This window comes from Anser brachyrhynchus (genome assembly GCF_964034855.1).
Source record: "Anser brachyrhynchus genome assembly, chromosome: Z".
Lineage (NCBI taxonomy): Eukaryota > Metazoa > Chordata > Aves > Anseriformes > Anatidae > Anser > Anser brachyrhynchus.
Window position 1 is genome coordinate 79,690,100 of NC_137697.1, and position 17,800 is coordinate 79,707,899.

At 50.2% G+C, this 17,800-nt stretch overlaps 2 protein-coding genes across 8 annotated transcripts; one reads left to right on the top strand and one right to left on the bottom strand.

Annotated features, from left to right (window-relative positions):
* Positions 1-2,696: 2,696 nt before the first annotated feature.
* Positions 2,697-9,782, bottom strand: FBXO10 (F-box protein 10). The gene is made up of 2 exons (XM_080574373.1): positions 5,141-9,782; positions 2,697-3,375 (listed from the first exon to the last, which is right to left on the bottom strand). The coding sequence occupies exons 1-2, from the start codon at positions 5,581-5,583 to the stop codon at positions 3,192-3,194; spliced, it is 627 nt and encodes a 208-aa protein (XP_080430499.1). The 5' UTR covers positions 5,584-9,782; the 3' UTR covers positions 2,697-3,191.
* Positions 9,783-9,785: 3 nt separating this feature from the next.
* SLC25A51 (solute carrier family 25 member 51) lies at positions 9,786-17,487 on the top strand. Of its 7 annotated transcripts, none has more exons than XM_080574974.1 (2): positions 9,786-9,833; positions 14,774-17,487. In XM_080574974.1, exons 1-2 carry the CDS (start codon positions 9,801-9,803, stop codon positions 15,686-15,688), a joined length of 948 nt encoding a protein of 315 aa, XP_080431100.1. In that variant the 5' UTR covers positions 9,786-9,800; the 3' UTR covers positions 15,689-17,487. The 7 variants fall into 7 exon arrangements, with proteins under 7 accessions (XP_080431100.1, XP_080431101.1, XP_080431103.1 ...); XM_080574975.1 differs by lacking the exon at positions 9,786-9,833 and adding an exon at positions 10,366-10,491; XM_080574977.1 differs by lacking the exon at positions 9,786-9,833 and adding an exon at positions 10,627-10,759.
* The last annotated feature ends 313 nt before the right edge of the window (positions 17,488-17,800 follow it).

The window sequence follows — 17,800 nt, forward strand, 5'->3', positions numbered from 1 at the left end:
CATCGTAGTCCTCTGAGCTTGTCTCCTGACGTGACGAAGCATTCTTGTTGAAAGTCAGCATGGAAAATAGACTGGGAAGTGGTGAAGGAAGGTTCTCATAGGCCTGTGATTTCTTGGGAAGACGGGAGTTTTGCGAGCAGGGAGTGAATGGCTCCTGCCAAGTGGGTACTTCTGGGCCTACCGACCACGCGCTGCAGCAAGGCGCTCCTACAGGAGCAGAAAGACTGGCACTGTCCCTGGGAACACGTTCTGGTAGGAGCAGGGTGACTCCCGTGGCTTCCTAGTCTGAAGGTGACCAGAAGCTCTCTTTACTGCTCCTCTGCCACTACCCCAGGATCACACCAGTATTTTGCTAGTGCACGGATGGCACATCGGTATAAGGTGTACAGCCACCAAGAACGAGGTGCCATGAAATAGGCTGAGCATAGGCTCTTTCTTACTCCAGACTGTGGACTCTGTAGGGCATTGCAGCGTTGGAGCCAACTTCTGCTAGTGTTGCTGGTGTGTTGTCTCACAAGTGGTTCCTGCAAACACAACAGGAGGACAGGCAGAGCAGCAGCCTGCAGGTACTCAGTTGTCACCAGTGCTGCCTTTCCGATAACGATGACCTCTAATTTACTTACAGACAGACAAAAGCACTCTGAGCAAAGCAAAATGCAAAGCTTGTGCCAACCAGTGGCTCTACAAGTCCGGTGTGTGTGTTACCTTTTCACAGTGTTTAGGCTGTGAAAAAGGCCAACAGATCTCCAGACAGCGCCCCCAGCTAGCTGCTGCGTGGCTCATTTGGGGGCTGCTACCCTGCTTCTGACAATGAGCAATGAATTAGGGTTGCACAAATATAGCAGCACCTCACACTGCTTACATTGTTCTCTATAACCTATCAGCTGTAACAAAAGAACAAAAAACATTTTATGTTTAACGAATGCGTGCTGAATTCTCCCCGAAAAAGGAGAAAATAGTAATGTCTGAGTTTATGTCTGAAAGTCCTTCCTGAACATATGGACAAATCAGGGTCACAAATATACTCAGCGTAAAGGTGAAAGACAACTTTGGAAAGCAAACCTTATTTTTGCTTTGCTTGTGAAGATGAAGTTAGTATGAACATTTGAATTTGGGACAGCATGTTGCTAAGGTCTTCCCTTCCCCACTGTCAGAACCACAGTTGCAAAGATGTCTCAGGAGGTTACTAGGAGGGTGGCCCCAGAAAAGTGCTATCCTGCCTTCAAAGGATCTGCTTTTCTGAGCCAATGTAGAATGTAGTAACCCCATTTCCTTCTGTTTGAGACATCACCCTTTTTTCCTCAGTCTCCTACAATAGTATAAATCTTAGCAATTGAAGAGCTCTACTTCCAGTTCCAACCTGTTGGGAAATTAAGGATACTTGATCATGTGACCTCTTCCACATCTTATTCTATATACTGTAATTATCTGCTTGCTCAAATTCGATGTCAAGTGAGTTAAACTACATATATTTCGCGTGCTTGACAGCATTTGTGTCCTCCATGGCACATTTTGCTGCCTTGAAGAGCAAAAATCACAGAATTAGGAGGATGTTCAAGCTGCTGTGAAGATTCCAAATTTCACTTTTTTTTTTTTTTTTTTTTGAGGGAGGGAGGGAAAGGGGGTCTGACGGGATTGAGGAAATGCCTGAACTTCTGCTGAGGAACTTCCTACACACAAATCCCTGGCACCACCGTTCATTCGTTCCTCTCCTGCTGCTTACCAACTGACTCACGCTGACAATTTATGTGTTTGCATCTCTCCTGCGATCACTGCTGGCTGCTTCTGATGGAGTCTTCCCACCTGCTTCAGGACCATCCTTCAAGCAAAACATTGATACTAGCTCAGGTGGATGCCAGCAAAGAGCTCTGATCCTTCCCTCCCTGAAATTACTGCTTCCTCGGTGGTACCGCTAGGGCTGGGACTGTCTTGTGGTACCACCCCACTACCTCCTCAGGTCTTATCTTGTAATTTCTCTGACACTGCTTCAGCTCAAACCCCCCCATCGCAAAAGCCCCTGCCATACTCAGTGCTGGGATCTCCTTGCGCTGTATGTGTAGTCTCCCACTCTGCCTGGGAAACTGCTACCAGCCGTTCATGTTTTGGATGTGCTGATCTCTGAAGGCTTGTGCTCGGTCAGCTTCGCCTGTAAAGCAGCCCATTACCTGCTCCCCTTTTCTGCCGTTACTCGTCTCATCAACAGCAGCTTAAAAAAAAAAAAAAAGGGCATCGAGAAAAAAAAAATAATCCCCCAGCACATTTCCTGTGCATTTGTGGACCCTGCCATTACAGGACAGCTTTGTCTCAGAAATTAATACCTCTCTGATTGAACACTTTCATAATCCCTTCTCGGAAAGCCCAGCTCTGACCCCTGTGTTTTCCAGGATGGTAAGTCTGGCCCAGACTTCTCCTCTCCAGTTCCCAACCTTGAAAAAGTGTCTTTGTGATCTTGTTCCAAGTGTCAGCACCAGTAGCCAGCCCTTCCTGTGGATCATGTACCTGCAAGAAGTCACTTACATAATGACTGCAGGATCTGAGGCTGAACCACTGCTAATTATCAACACTTCCAGCATGAATACTGATGTCCTAGCTACGGGGCCAGTCCAGAGCAACCGTTTTCTTCTCTTCATGCTCTACACTGCTCTACAGCACCGTGGTGGGTTGTCACATGCCTTTTTTTTTACCACCCACAGGATGGTGCGGGAGGAGAAGGGGCAGCAACACAGAGAAGAAGCCTTTAACATCTGCCACTGATACCGAACTCCAGCTGCCATCTCACTTAGAGGCTCATTTCTGTCTCCAGGTAGATGATGGCATTGGCCTGAAGAAAGCTTACCAGACTCCAGTACTGACACCTGAACTGAATGGTATTAAACCAGACAATCCAGTAGCTGCAGGTGAGTTTAAAGCAGAAAGGTGAATTGGAATAACAATGCTTTCAGTAGAGTTCTGTTGCCCCCTTTCCTGCCAAAAGCATTTCCTCCTGAGGTTCAGGGGGAAAAACCTGGGACAGACACTTGGCAAAGACCTGGGTGCAGCAGGCAGACAGAGGGCAGTCACAGAAAGGCACTACTGTGCACTGGTGTTTCTGCTCTATCAAGGGGAAAGAAAAAAATAAAACGAAAGCGTGCACAGTGGAAGGAATCATTCCTAACAGACGAAGGAGGAGAAAGAGGTCAGTACTAGCTAACCTACCTCACGGCAGGGTTTCTGTTATACAGAATATAAATGCCAGCTCCTTTATCCCCACAGATCTGATTGCTACGGATGATGCCTCTTCCACTGCCAACAGAAACAGTGCCTGAGCGAAGGCCACTGTATATCTTAGTGCACTGCAGTGTTATTTTTGCATGTGTAGAGAGAATAAAAGCAAAAGGAAGGAAGGTCATTCATAAATGTGAGCAAGAGGAGACAGCAACCACAGAGAAAAGCAACAGCTCCCAGCCCTGCTGGACAAAAGGTTAGACAGGTAATTAATCCAGCTGCCAAAAAATAACTCTCAAATAGTTGAAGCGCACTGAACTTTTACCTTTCTTTGACATTCTGGTATACAATACCAACTTTCCCTTCCCATCACGCCTGCCTGTTTCTTCTCCATCCAGGAGCTCCTGCTGCCATCTCAAAGAGCTGCCTGGAGCTGGGCGACGCTCTCCTCTCCACAGCCCACCTAAAACGTGGGACAGGGCTGCAGCTCAGTGTGAGCCTGCAGTGTGGCTGGCAGTCCCACTGCTCCCCGTGACAGCACAGTGACTGGGGGCAGCTCTGCAAGCAGGATGCTCTGCGTTAGAGCGATGCTGTTTCCCAAGCTGCTGGACCACGCTTCCTGCAGCCCGAGCTACTGCTGTACGGCTCTACCAGATGAGTGCTTTTCACCACAAGAGGAGCCAGCACCTCCTGTGGGGACAGGTGTACCTGGCGACACCGTGAGCAGGACAGCAGTCCCAGCCTGGGGTCTGAGGGCATGGTGGGGCAGGAACCACAAAACCCAGGCAAGGCAAGGAACAGCAGCGCAAAGCTTACAACCAAGGCTGGGAACAGCCCGAGGCTGTGAGAAAAAAATCTCAATAATTTTCTCTGACAGGATCTTTTGTGAAGCCATTTTATTCGTGATTGCAATGGCGGGCGTCCTGCAAGCAGGAGCGCACAGTAAAAGCACATCATAACCTTATATTCCCTATTACCCGACACCTGATTTCTCCCCTGTTTCCTCATTGCCTGAGTACTACAGGTTCGCAACCTTCTCAATGCACATCTATACCTTATATGTACAATTTTATTTGACCAACCGTTAATTTCCCCTTTTCCTTTTTTTTTTCCTTCTTCTCTTGTGACTAGAGGGCCCATGATTTTTGTTTTTACTGATTTTGCACTGCTCATCCTGTTTTTCTTAGCTATCCTCCTTATTTTCGGACAGCGGGACCTTCCCCTTGTCTGCTTAACATACTCGCTGCTGCTAAGCTACTGTGACGCCTGCACAATCAGTTTTGAATATGCAAGGTTAGTGGAATTTTCCAGTACAAAAACACCTTATATTGCAAAAAAAACAACTTTGTTTCTCACAGGGCTTAGCGGCTGAGCTGCCATCTCCTCCATCCTGAGGCCGCAGCTATGTCTGCCACATCTCCAGGGCAGAGAACATGTTCCAGTGCAGCCACGGGATCAAACAGTACTTTTCATCCCTGTCTCTGCCGCCCGGCACATGGAGGCCACGATTCCTTCAAGAATGGCTACAGGTAAACAGTGACTAGGTGTCCTGCCGCACAGCTGGAGACACAACCAACTCAGGGGAAAAGCCGTGCAAAGCAGCGGGCAGCATGCTGCTGTTCGCATCCTGCCGGCAGCTGGGCAGAGAGCTGAGATCCTCCACCAACACAATTTCTGGCACAAGATAAACAATTCACAGCACAGTGCTGATTTTCTCTCTTGGTTGCATGACCTCACTCATTACAAAGTGGTTTTTATTTGATGAGTGAACATTCCCGTCTTCTATGCACAGCAATTTTAAGACACATCCCATCAATTAGAGCAGGAGACCATGACTGTACTGTCAGGCAGCACTTTGGTGTGCCTTGCCTTTGGGATTAGCTGTAGCCTAATTCATGAATAAAAACCTAAGAAGAAACACACTACAGGGCAAAGCTAACAGAAGGTCAGTGTTCTCCATACTGGGACATGGATCTCTGCTGTTACTTGGAAAAAAAAAAGGGAGACTTGTCCTCCAGCGCAGCTTGGAGGGCGACATAGCAGAACAAGAGCAGTGGCTCCCTTACAAATGCCTACTCCGGCCTCACACTTCGAATGGGTTTTGTTGTCTGCAATCAGACCTCCTGCCAAAAGGTCCCGAAACATCCCTGATGCTTTGCAGTGGTGGATGTCATTCCTCAACATGACAACCTGCAGAGAAGAGAGAGGAGGAGCGCCAGTAGCTGTAGTTAGAAGGAAGAGCAAGAATAGAAGTTGACCATATGGCATAGCTGGCCCTTTTGGCACTGTTGTGTGCCTAAAAACCACTCTGCCTCTGCCACAACCTGGAGTGTACCAGATGTGTAGGTCACAGCAGCGGAGCAGACGGTCAGTGAGCATGGATAAGCACTACAGCTAGGCCATTTAGCCACTATTCACTCATGTGGGTCTGCCTGGGGATGGGAACCTGTTGTACTTGGTGTTGCACAGTCAGAGCAACAATATCCTCTTGGCCCTAAAAATGCCCTACCATTTCTGTAGGCGCAGCTCGAAAAAGCCTGCCTGGAAGTGCCTGCCCAACAGTTTAATTCTCGGCATTGCACTTGCACACCGCCAGAAACGGTGAGGTTCCCCCCCCACCTCTCCCACCTCCACCAAGCCCACCGTACAACAGCACTGCCCGACTTCTGGCAGTCCCCATTTACACCAGCATCTTCCCTGCATCTAGAAGGAGCTGCCGAGCTCTGCACTTCCCTATGGCACGGAGCTGCTTGCAGATGTTGCAGGGGAGCCAACGTGCCACACAGTCTCTCTTGAAGGCGACTGGGCCTGTGCAGCAAAGCACAGGTGCTCAGCATACAACCCATCCACTGCCTTGGAAAGAGCCAAAAGACTGCTGTTTGTGGGCAGAAATAACCCAGCGAGCAAACTGAAGTTCAGTGAGCTGCACGGGTCAGAAGGTAATTACATTACACTTCCTTGCATTTGCTCACTGCAGAAGGGTACTTGATTTGGTCTCTTGGCCAAATGCTGAGCTCAGCGGAGCTGCTGCTGTCTCCATTGGTCACTCCTGGGTGCTCAGATGGGGAACTAAGGCACGCAAGTGATGGCACCCACTCCAGCAACTGCTGCCACTGAGAACACAGGGTCTGCCACGCTCCCCCCTGCACATTGCACTCTGCTCCTTCTGCAAGGCTGAGCTCTTCCCTGCTCTGTCTTGACCGGTGCTTGAATGTCCAGCCCTTGATGAAGCTTCTGAGTTGAGTTCTGAAAGAAATCATGTTTGGAAACAGCTCAAAAGAGCTCAAACCGTGCTTGGGCCTGGAACACAAGTCCTATGAGGAGTGGCTGAGGAACTGGGGGTGTTTAGCCTGGAGAAGAGGAGGCTCAGGGCAGACCTCATTGCACTCTACAGCTACCTGAAAGGAAGCTGGGGGTCGGCCTCTTCTCACAGATGACTAGTGATAGGACTAGTGATAGGACGCCAGGGGAGGTTTAGGTTAGAAATTAGGAGAGGTTTCTTCTCAGACAGAGCAGTCAGGCATTGGGACAGGTTGCCCGGGGAAGTGGCGGAGCCACCGTCCCTGCGGGTGTTCAAGGAAAGGTTGGACGTGGCGCTTAGGGACATGGCTCAGTGGGTGACATGGGTAGTAAGGTGGTGGTTGGTCCAGGTGATCTTGGAGGTCTTTTCCAACCTTATTCGATGATTCTATGATTCTATGCCACTGCATGACTCCCAAGAAAGCAGCATCTGAGCAGCTTTGAGTGGCTGGACAGCATGTACTGTATGTACGTGCTGCTCCGAGCGCTCCCTCTGGGACCAGCGCCTGCTGGCACGGGTGGCTCCTGGGAGGAAAGGAGCCATTCTCCACCACCAAGAAGCATGGCATTTCTGCAGGCTTAGTCAACAGCACTCTGTGATCCTTCTGCAGAGACTGCAACCCTGGAGGGTGAATTAGCACCGTAACAGCAAAATCATATAACCAGGCAGAAAAACACTCCACTTCCTCAACCTGCAGAAAACTTTTTATTTACATTTTTTAATGCCTAGGTGCCCTTGACCTGTGAGAAAAAAAAATCTCAGTTATTTTCTTCAGACAAGATCTTCTGTGAACCTATTTTATTCGTGATTGCAATGGTGGGCATCCTGCAAGAAGGAGCACACAGTAAAAGCACATCATAACCTTATATTCCCTATTACCCGACACCTGATTTCTCCCCTGTTTCCTCATTGCCTGAGTACTACAGGTTCGCAACCTTCTCAATGCACATCTATACCTTATATGTACAATTTTATTTGACCAACCGTTAATTTCCCCTTTTCCTTTTTTTTTTTTCCTTCTTCTCTTGTGACTAGAGGGCCCATGATTTTTGTTTTTACTGATTTTGCACTGCTCATCCTGTTTTTCTTATCTATCCTCCTTATTTTGGGACAGCAGGACCTTCCCCTTATCTGCTTAACATACTCGCCGCTGCTATGCTGCTGTGACGCCTGCACAATCAGTTTTGAATATGCAAGGTTAGTGGAATTTTCCACTACAAAACGCCTTATATTGCAAAAAAACAACTTTGTTTCTCACAGACCCAAAGCCAAATGCTTTAGTTCTGACAATGCCTTGCAGCGAAGGGGCGTGAAATCCTCGCAACAGCCCAGGTCCTGGCCAGGTCCTGTCCCTGCAGCGCTGCACATGGGTGTGCTGCCAGGGAAGGCAGGTTTCAGGAGGACAACAGAGGCGTGCACCTGAGCTGCACTGTCCTTCATCCCCTGCTGGAAACACAAGATGCTTTAACTCAGGTTTTAAGCAAACAACAGGTCTGCCTTTCCCAGCAATGGGCCAGTGCAAGGCTCTGTGTGCCACTCTGGCCAGCCAAGCTGGCTGTCCTCCTACCCCGCCGCCTCCCCGCGCTGCCCAGGTCTGCCACCACAACTGCGTGGTGCCGGCAGCGCCACGGGTGGGTTACATACACACAGCCAGAGCCCTGCACTGTGCTGGAAGTTTTGCCTGGGCGCAGCAAACTCTGGCTGAGGCTGCAGAGCACCACCCTGGTGCCCATATGTTTTTTTGCACGTGAAGTACCTCACGCGCGTGCACGGAGTGCCATGAGCAGAAAACGTCTGGGGGTGCAGCAGGAGCTGGGAGGGGACAGACCCAGGACAGCTGACCCAAACTGGCCAAAGGGGTATTCCATACCATCTGGCGTCATGCTAAACAATATATAGGGGTGGCTGGCCGGGGTGGGGGGGCCGGCTGCTCGGGGATAGGCTGGGCATGTGGTTAAGATCACTACACCTTAGCAACACTCCCTACATGGAAGAGTTTGCAACCTTCAGAGACTTGTATTTGCCAGCGGGCATTGTTAACAGGCCCAAGGGTTTACTGAGCGAAGCAGCAGGTAAGATGGCATCAAGCATCACCCAGTTGTCCTGGAGATCTACAGTTCTCCCTGGAGCTGGTAGAAGGTTGCTCACCCATGACGCATCAAGCACAAAGCAAAACAAGTAAAAGTTCATGCTGTACTGCTGCACAGGCATTATGCTGAGGTATCGCAGTAGGACTGATGATTCCGTGCTCCCAGGCTGTGATTTTCCATTGGAGTGGCTCTAAGTTGTCAGATTGAGAGTCATCCCTACCGTGGCCTTCCAGCTGTGCCAGCATTTAGCCATTTAGGTGAGCTTGTACGTGACATGATAGGTCACATCCCTAGACTTTGGGAGAAAAGGCTTTGGCTTCTTCTGCTTGGAAGAGTCCAGTGGGATAAGGCTCTGGAGGAAAGAAGGGTCCAAGAAAGCTGGTTTATACTCAAGGATCACCTCCTCAAAGCCCAAGAGTGGTCCATCCCATCAAAGAGGAAGTCAGGCACAAATGCAAGGGTGCCTGGAGTGGATGAACAAGATGCTCCCGGACAAACTGAGTCACAAAAAAGATGCACACGAAGGATGGAAGCAAGGATGGACCACCTGGGAGGAATACAGAGACACTGTCTGAGCATGCAGGGATGAGATTAGGGAAGCTAGGGTCTTAACAAAATCGAATCTAGCCAGGGATGTCAAAGACAACAAAAAGGGCTTCTAGGTGACATAGGTGACAAAAGCAAGACCAGGGGAAATACGGACCCGCTGCTGAATGAAACAGGAGAGTTGGTGACAGAGGACGGGGAAGAGGCTTAGGTACTGACTGCCTTCTTTGCCTCAGTTTGAACTAGCAAGACTGGATTTCAGGAATCTCAGGTCCCAGAGGCCAGGGTTAAAGGCAGGAGTAAGAAAAGAAGTGTCCACTTGGAGGAAGAGCATTGGGTCAGGGAGTGCTTAAAGCAAACTGGGCATACACAAGACTATGGGCCCAGACATGATACAGCCACGAGTGCTGAGGGAGCTGGCTGATTGACTGTGTTGCTAGCCTCAATAATTCTTGCATGATTCTGGTGGCTACAACTGCCCAAGGAGTGGATGAAAGCAAATGTTGCTTCGGTCTTCAAGGGCAAAAAAGGGTGACTGGGGGAACTATAGGCTGGGCAGCCTCACCCCTACCCCTGGGCAGGTGATGGAACAGCTCAGCCTGGAGACCATTTACAGGCACCCGAAGGACTAGAAAGTCACCAGGAGGAGTCATGGCTGCATGCAGGGGAAGTCAGTCAACCCTGACAGCTTCGTAAGCTTCTATGGTGAAATGACCAACTTGATGGCTGGGGGGAGTGCTGTGGGCATTGTTCACCTGGACTTCGGAGGCCATTCACACGGGATCTCCCCGTCAGATCCCCTCAGGGGAAGATGCTGATGTATGGACTAGATGGGCAGACCATGGGGTGAGTAAAAACTTGTCCAGGTGGCTGGGCCCAGGCGGTGCTGACTGCTGGTGGAAGGGGGCCAGTAGTGAGCGGACCGCCGTCCTGTGGTGCCGCACCAGCTGGGCAAGTGAAGAGCGAGAGGAGGGCCAGCAGAAGGGCAGCGGGGTACAGGGGGGCTATCTGAGAACAGCTGGCTCTGCTCCTGGTTGTACCAGGAACTTCCTACATCGTTATGTTCTCTCCCCGCTGCCTAGCGGGCCCCAGGCGGGCGACAGAGCCGGCAGCTCCCACACGCACGCTGAGGCCCCCCCCCGGCCTGCAGCCACCGCCCCGCCCGCCCGCCTCTGGGGGGGCGGCCCCGCCCTCGGCCCCGCCCCCGCCCCGTGACGTCGGCGGCGGCGCGCTGCGTCGTGCGTCACACGGCGGCGGCGCGCGCGGACGGCGGAGGCCGCGGGGCCGGAGCGGGGACGCCGCCCCCCCCCCCCCCCCCACGGCCCGGCATGGCGGCGGGCACGCGCACAGGTGGGCGGCGGGGCGGGGCGGGCCGGGCCGGGCCGTGCGCAACGGGAGCCGCCGCCGCGCCGCCGGCCTGACCTTGAGGCGGGCCCGGGCCGGCCCCGCCGGGAGGCGCCGCGGAGCTCGGGGCCCGGCCGCCGCCCCGCGGGGGGACGGGGGCGGGGCGGGGAGGGGCCCCCTCCGCCCCGCCCCCGCACCGGGCCGCGCTCGGCGGCGCCCTGAGGGCCCCTCGCAGGCCGCAGAGCGCAGCGCGGGCGGACCGCGCGGCCGGCAGGTAGGGGGGGCGCGGCGGCAGAGCGGGACCTGCGGCTGCCGGCCGGCCGAACGTGTGCCAGCAGTGCCCGGGCGTCCGGAAAGGCCGACGGCATCCCGGCCTGCATGAGAGCTGGTGTGGCCGGCAGGGCTGGGGACGTGATAGCTCTTGGACACGGCAGCGGTGAGCCCGCACCTCGAATACTGCGTTCAGTTTGGGGCCCCGACCGCAAGAAGGATGTTTGAGTCGCTTGCGTGTGTACAGAGCAGAGCATCAAAGCCGGTGAAGGGACTAGAAAACAGGAGTTACGAGGGGCGGCTGAGGGCGTTGTGGTTGTTTAGTCTGGAGAAGAGGAGGCTGAGGGGAGACCTCACTGCGCTTTCCACCTCCCTGCAAGGAGGCTGCAGCGCGGAGGCAGTCGGTCTCTTTTCTCAGGTGAGAAGAGATTAGGAGAGGGTCTCAGTTTGGGGCAGGTTGTGCTTGGGTCGGGTATTAGGAAGAATTTCTTCATGCAGGGTGTGGTCGAGCATTGGAACAGCCTGCCCAGTTAGGTGGTGGAGTCCCAGTCCCTGCAGCTATTTAAGAGATGTGTGGACATGGCACTAGGGTACATGGTTTAGTGATGGGGACTCGGTAGGCCTGGTGGATGTTTGGGCTGCATGACTTTGAAGGTCTTTTACATTTAAAAATCAATTTAAAATATCATTTAGGTCCTTTTCAATGTAAACGATTTTATTTTCCTGTGAGAAAGCAGTATCGGGTACCAAACGCATTTCTTCTTTACTCTTTCCCACGTACCTTTCTGAACGACGGGCTCACACACCAGGTAGGTAAATGTGTTGAAATCGCTCTCCAGGAGGACGTGCATGTGCCACAAGGTGGTGGAAGTGGCAGGCACCTGCAGGTCTGGGTCTTGTAGCAGGGAACATGGTGTTGAAAAGCACTGCGTGTTCCCTTGCTCAGAGCGCTCGGCAGGGTGAGGGAAACTGCCTGCGCACAAACAGGATGTCGTAGCAGAGTCATGGCCTTGTATGTATAGGCAATGCGGTTGATCCATACCTCTTACGTCTCTTTTATTGGTTTCTTTTGAGTGGAAAAATTAATGTCTTCGGCACCCGCACCTGACGTCGCTGTAACCAACTAGTTGTGAAAGGACTTTTGAGTAATATTTTTATAATGGTGCTGGTTTCGGTGACGCTTTCCCACGCTGCAGTAGTGAATCTGCATGTCCCACTGCTCCCCTTCCAGCACAGGAGTGACAGAGACTGGTTTAGGTGCAGGTCTGGCTGCTTTAGTGTATAGAATCATTCAGGTTGGAAAAGATCTCTAGGATCATGTAGCCCAGTCTTTAACGTAGTACTGACAGGTCCACCCCTAACCCACGCTAGTAAGTTCTATATCTGTATGTTTCTTGAAGATCACCAGGGATGGTGACTCAAAAACTTCCCTGGGCAGCCTGTTCAATGCCACATAACCCTTTCAGTAAAGAAATTTCTCCTAATATCTGACCTAAAACTCCCCTGGCAGAACTTGAGGTCATTTCCCCTCGTCTTACTGCTTGGTGCTTGGGAGAAGAGCCTGATCCCCACCTCACTGCAACCTCCTTTCAGGTAATTATAAAGTACAACAGTGTCTCCCCTGAGCCTCCTTTTCTCCAAGCTAAACAGCTGCAGCTCCCTCAGCTGCTCCTCACAAGTCTTGTTCTCCAGAGCCTTCACCAGCCTCGCTGCCCTTCTTGGGCACCCTTCAGCACCTCGATGCCCCTCTTGTGGGCAGGGGGGCCCAAACTGAACTCAGCCTTCCAGGTGCAGCCTCACCAGAGCTGAGTACAGGGCGACAAACACTTCCCTGGTCCTGCTGGCCGTGCTGTTTCCGATACAGGCCAGGATGCTGTTGGCCTTCTTGGCCACCTGAGCACACCGCTGGCTGGTCGTTCAGATGTCTGTCAACCCATACCCCCGGTCCCTTTCTGCCAGGCAGCTCTCCAGCCACTCTTCCCCCAGCCTGTACCACTGCACGGGGACGATAACGACTCAAGTGCAGGACCGGGCACTGGCCTTGTTGAAGCCCATACAGCTGGCCGGGCCCATCGACCCAGCCTATCCAGACCCCTCTGCAGAGCCTCCCTGCCCTCATGCAGAGCGATATTCCCACCCGACTTGGTGTCGCCTGCAAACTTGCTGAGGATGCACTCGACCCCCCTGTCCAGATCACTGAAAAAGACGTTAAACAAAACTGGCCCCGGGACTGAGCCCTGGGGGGGGGAACACTGCTCGTGCCCGGCCTCCAGCCGGATTTAACTCCATTCGCCCCAACGCTCTGGGCCCGGCCACCCTGCCTGGTTTTTACCCAGCAAAGCTTACGCCCGTCCGAGCCACGAGCAGCCGGTTTGTGCAGAAGAATGCTGGGGAAGAGCGTCCCAAGCTTTACTCAGGTGTAGGCAGGCAACATCCACAGCCTTTCCCCCATCCCTCAAGGGGCTCACCTTGTCACAGAAGGAAATCGGGTTCATCGGGCGGGCCCTGCCTTTCATCAGGCCACGCCGATTGGGCCTGACCACCCGGCTGTCCCGTACGTGCTGCACCATGGACTCACGGTGATCTGCTCCGTCAGCTCCCCTTGGCACCGCCGCCAGTCAGACGGTCAGGCCCGTAGGTCCCCGGGTCCTCCTTACAGCCCTTCTTGTAGATGGGCGCCACGTGTGCTAGGCTCCAGTCAACCGGGACCTCACCTGACAGCCAGGACATAGCCAGATTGAGCTCAGGTCGGGCTTTGGCCCTTCTAATTTTCTCCCTGCACAGCTGCATGGTATCTTTGTAGTCTTCCTGAGTGGCCTGCTCCTTCTTCCCCAGGTCAGAAACTGGGTTTTTCTTCCTGAGCTCTAGACAAAGCTGTCTGTTCAGCCAGGCCAGTCTTCTTCCCTGCTGGCTCATCTTTCAGCACATGGGGATGGCCTGCTCCTGCACCTTTAGGATTTCCTTATTGAAGAGTGACCAGCCTTCCTGGATTCCTTTGCCCTTCAGGACTGCCTCCTAAGGGACTCTGCCAACCAGTCTCCTAAACGGGCCAAAGTCTGCTCTCCGGAAGTCTGAGGTGGCAGTCCTGCTAACCTCCCTCCTTTCTTCTCCAAGAACTGAAAACTCTTAATTTGCGATTGCTGTGCCCAAGGTGGCCTCCAGCCTTCAGATCCCGCACGAGTCCTATTCTGTTGACGAGCAAAAGATGCCTTCCCTAGTTAGCTCACTCCCCACTTGTCTCACCATTTATCTTCCACACACTCCAGAAACCTCCTAGACTGTGTCCTCTCTGCTGTGTTGTATTTCCAGCAGACACCTGGGAAGTTGAAGTCCCCCGTGAGAACAAGGGCTAGCGATTGTGAGACTTCTCCCAGCTGCTCATAGAATGTTTTGTCTGCCTCTTCATCCTGGGTGGGTGGTCAATAACAGAATCCCACCACGACATCTGTCTTGCTGGCCTTCCTCCTCATTCGTACCCATAAACGATCAACCCTGTTGACGCTCCTTTTGAGCTCTAGATGATCAAAACACTCCCTGTAATGTACCGGGCTACCCCACTGCCTCTCCTCCTTAGCCTGTCCTTTCTGAATAGTTTATAGCCGTACATTGCATCGCTCCACGCTGTGGGGAGTCCCACATGTTTCATCCCACCAGGTTTCAGTGATGGCAGCTCTGTCGTAGTTTTCCCCCTGCACAGCAGGTTCCAGCTCCTCTTGTTTGTTGCCCATGCTGAGTGCATGAAGGGTTCATATCTCACTTTGCTTCCCGATTTGTTTCTGCTTTAATTAGAAAATTTACGGGGAGGAAAAACTGCGTTTATCGAGGCCTGTGAGACTTGTGTAGAAAACAGCACAGCATCTGACAGATCGGCATTTACTGCTCTTCTCCTTCAAATTTTAAGGGCTTTTTTTTTCTGGCTGTGCAACACTGAGTGTTGTTTGAGTAAACCACTAGTGTGAAAAGAAGCTGGGTCACCGGCAGCTTTGCTCATGTTTTTTTCTTCTCTTTTTTGATGTAGGAAAAGAGGACTGAGATATACAACAGTAAGAAAAACAGTATGATGGATTCAGAAGGTTTTGCCCCAGCAGATTCGAAGGAAGAGCTCAGCACTGACATTACAGATAACTCTGGTAAACATTACCTGTGTGGCTACTGTGCAGCCTTCACAAATATAGCAGTTACTTTTCCCATCCAGAAGGTCCTCTTTCGACAGCAGTTGTATGGTTTGAAAACAAAGGATGCAGTACACCAGCTGCAGAAGGATGGAATGAGAAATCTCTACCGTGGCATCCTTCCTCCATTAATGCAGAAAACAACGACGCTGGCTCTAATGTTTGGCTTGTATGAAGATTTCTCATCCTTACTCCATAGCCACACAACCGCTCCTGAGCTCCTCACGCGCAGCATGGCAGCAGTGCTTGCGGGGACTACAGAAGCTGTTCTTACACCTTTTGAGCGCGTTCAGACTTTGCTTCAGGACTACAAACACCATGATAAATTTACAAACACATACCAGGCTTTCAAGGTACTGAAAGTGTATGGAATGAGAGAATATTATCGGGGATTGGTGCCTATTCTGCTCCGAAATGGACCGAGTAACGTACTCTTCTTTGGTCTGAGAGGACCTATTAAACAATGCCTGCCTGAAGCAACTTCTTACAGCACTCATTTGGTCAATGACTTCATTTGCGGAGGGCTGCTGGGTGCCATGCTGGGATTCCTGTTTTTTCCGGTGAATGTTGTAAAAGCTCGTATGCAAGCACAAATTGGTGGTGAATTTCAGTCCTTCTCAACAGTTTTTGTGAAGATCTGGCTGGAACGCGATAGGAAATTGATCAACCTTTTCAGAGGAGCTCATCTGAATTACCATCGTTCTGTCCTGTCCTGGGGCATAATCAATGCAACTTACGAATTCTTGCTAAAGCTGTTATGAAAACCACTTAATCTTCCTTCAGCCCTTCTGTTCATTTGGGTGTTGGCATGTTTGATGTCACTTAATCCCTGGGAACAGTTCCTGCATAGCGTGAAAGGTAATTCGTCTTGGCCTTCACTATATATGGAGTAAATGGTGATGCGTCTAAACCTTGGTGCAATTATGACTAGCTTTTTAAAGTATTTATTTGCCATCAGGTGAATTTACCAATAATGAAACTACTACACAAATGCAAGGTGTACGTAGAAAAGCAAACCAAAACCAACTTGTGTATCCAGCAGCTTATTCCATATCAACTCCCAACAGTTTTCAACACTCCGTGTCTGAATGCGCTCCACTGTGCACGTTGTAGAACATGAAAGTCAAGAAGGGGCTGATGAAAATTAATTCCCTTGCTTGATAAACCTCAAAATCTTCATTTAAGAACTACATTTTCAAATGTTTTAGGGTCCGAAGTACTCACTATTGTTCAAAGCTAAATGAACAAATGCAGATGGGGATAACTAAGTTTTTGAATTTTATGCTTAAACTAAGCCTACGCACACGTTTATGCCAGCTGTTGTGATGCTTGGCTTTAACAGAACATTTCATTCAGCAGCATAAAAGTAGTTACTGAATGTTGACTCCAGTGTAAGATGACTCAAGTTCAAAGTGGGATTTGTGTGTGTGTGTGTGTGCATGTGTGCACGCCTTCATGTGGAAAGGGAAAAGTGGAAGGAGTGAAACAGAAACTATACTGAAGCTTTAAAGTGTCCTTCCTTGTTAAAATTCTTCTACTTGTAAATGTGGAGCTTGTTCTGTGCTTTATTTTTTTTTTTTTGCATTACTTCTTTTTCTGTTGTTTTACAGCTATGGGGCCAGAAAGAAGACGGCTCTTTTTGTGAAATTTTGTGAAATAGATAAGCTTCCCGTTGTTGTAGAAGTAGGTCAGGAACAGCTTTTCTGTACTTGAGGTATCTTGTCTTTTGCAAATTACTTGTATTTTTCATTTGGGCTATGAGTTAATTGATCACAAGAAGGTATTTTTTTTTTACCTGAAAATTGGAGTTACGTCTCCATTATGTACACTTAACAGTTCTGTAAGACAGAATTGTACTGCAGCACTGAGAAGATAAAATTTCTGGGTCATAACCCGCATTGGTGAAGTCTGTGATTATAGTACAGAAGATACCAGAAGGCAGACAAAGTCTGTATGAGAAGCAGCTAAGTAGGAAAGATGCAGCACTTGGGGAAGCGTTAAAAGACTTCTGCAGGCAAGTGCTGTTAAAGACTTACAGAAGTGCGCAGTATTGTGTGTCTTACAGACTTGGAAGTTGAGATGTGTTAGACTACAGTCCTTAGGGAAAAGGACAGGAGAGGGATAAGCATGGCTATTGTAAACCAGGGGAGGGTGTTAATGAAAAGCGTTTGATTCTCCTGGGGACTTTTTTTCATTAAACTGTATATTTAAAGCCACCATCAGTTTTTGGAAGAGGGAGGGCAGGAAAGCTTTCAGAAACTTTCCCAAGTTGTTCTTTCCATAAACTTTGTAGTAGCTACTACTTTTCTTGTTTGCTTGACTGTCTTAAAATACTGGTTTTAATCAGTGTGTTATGATTGTAATCATAATATACTCCGTAGCTTCACAGTCAAAAAGAGCCTGGCACAGTGCTATATCTGAATGTTGTGGTTATCTGCATTGAAATAAAATGTTTATTGAATGTTTGTTAGTGGCAGAATCTGATTTTTACCAGTGTATTGTTTTTTTGTAATCACTCCTTGATGGAATAAAAAAAGTATATCCTGTTTGTCCTGTGGAAGATACTGTATGTTTCTCTAATGTTGCGGAATTTGAAGGGTTGAACCTAGGAGTTTAACGTAAGCCTGCCACTAATTGGTGGTGTTCATTACTGCAGCAAAAAGAATTGCACTTCTGTTGCTGTCTCTGCTTATGTGGCGTGGTTCAATGAACATGGTGAAAGTGTGTAGAACTGTGTTCAAATATGTGTTCATAGTAGAACTGCGTTCAGGTATAATCTTTGCTTTGTTTTATAAGTACTACCAGTTTTAGAACACAAAGTAGTTCTATGTTTAACAAATTACAGATCTTTCATGTATAAGAGGAGAGATACT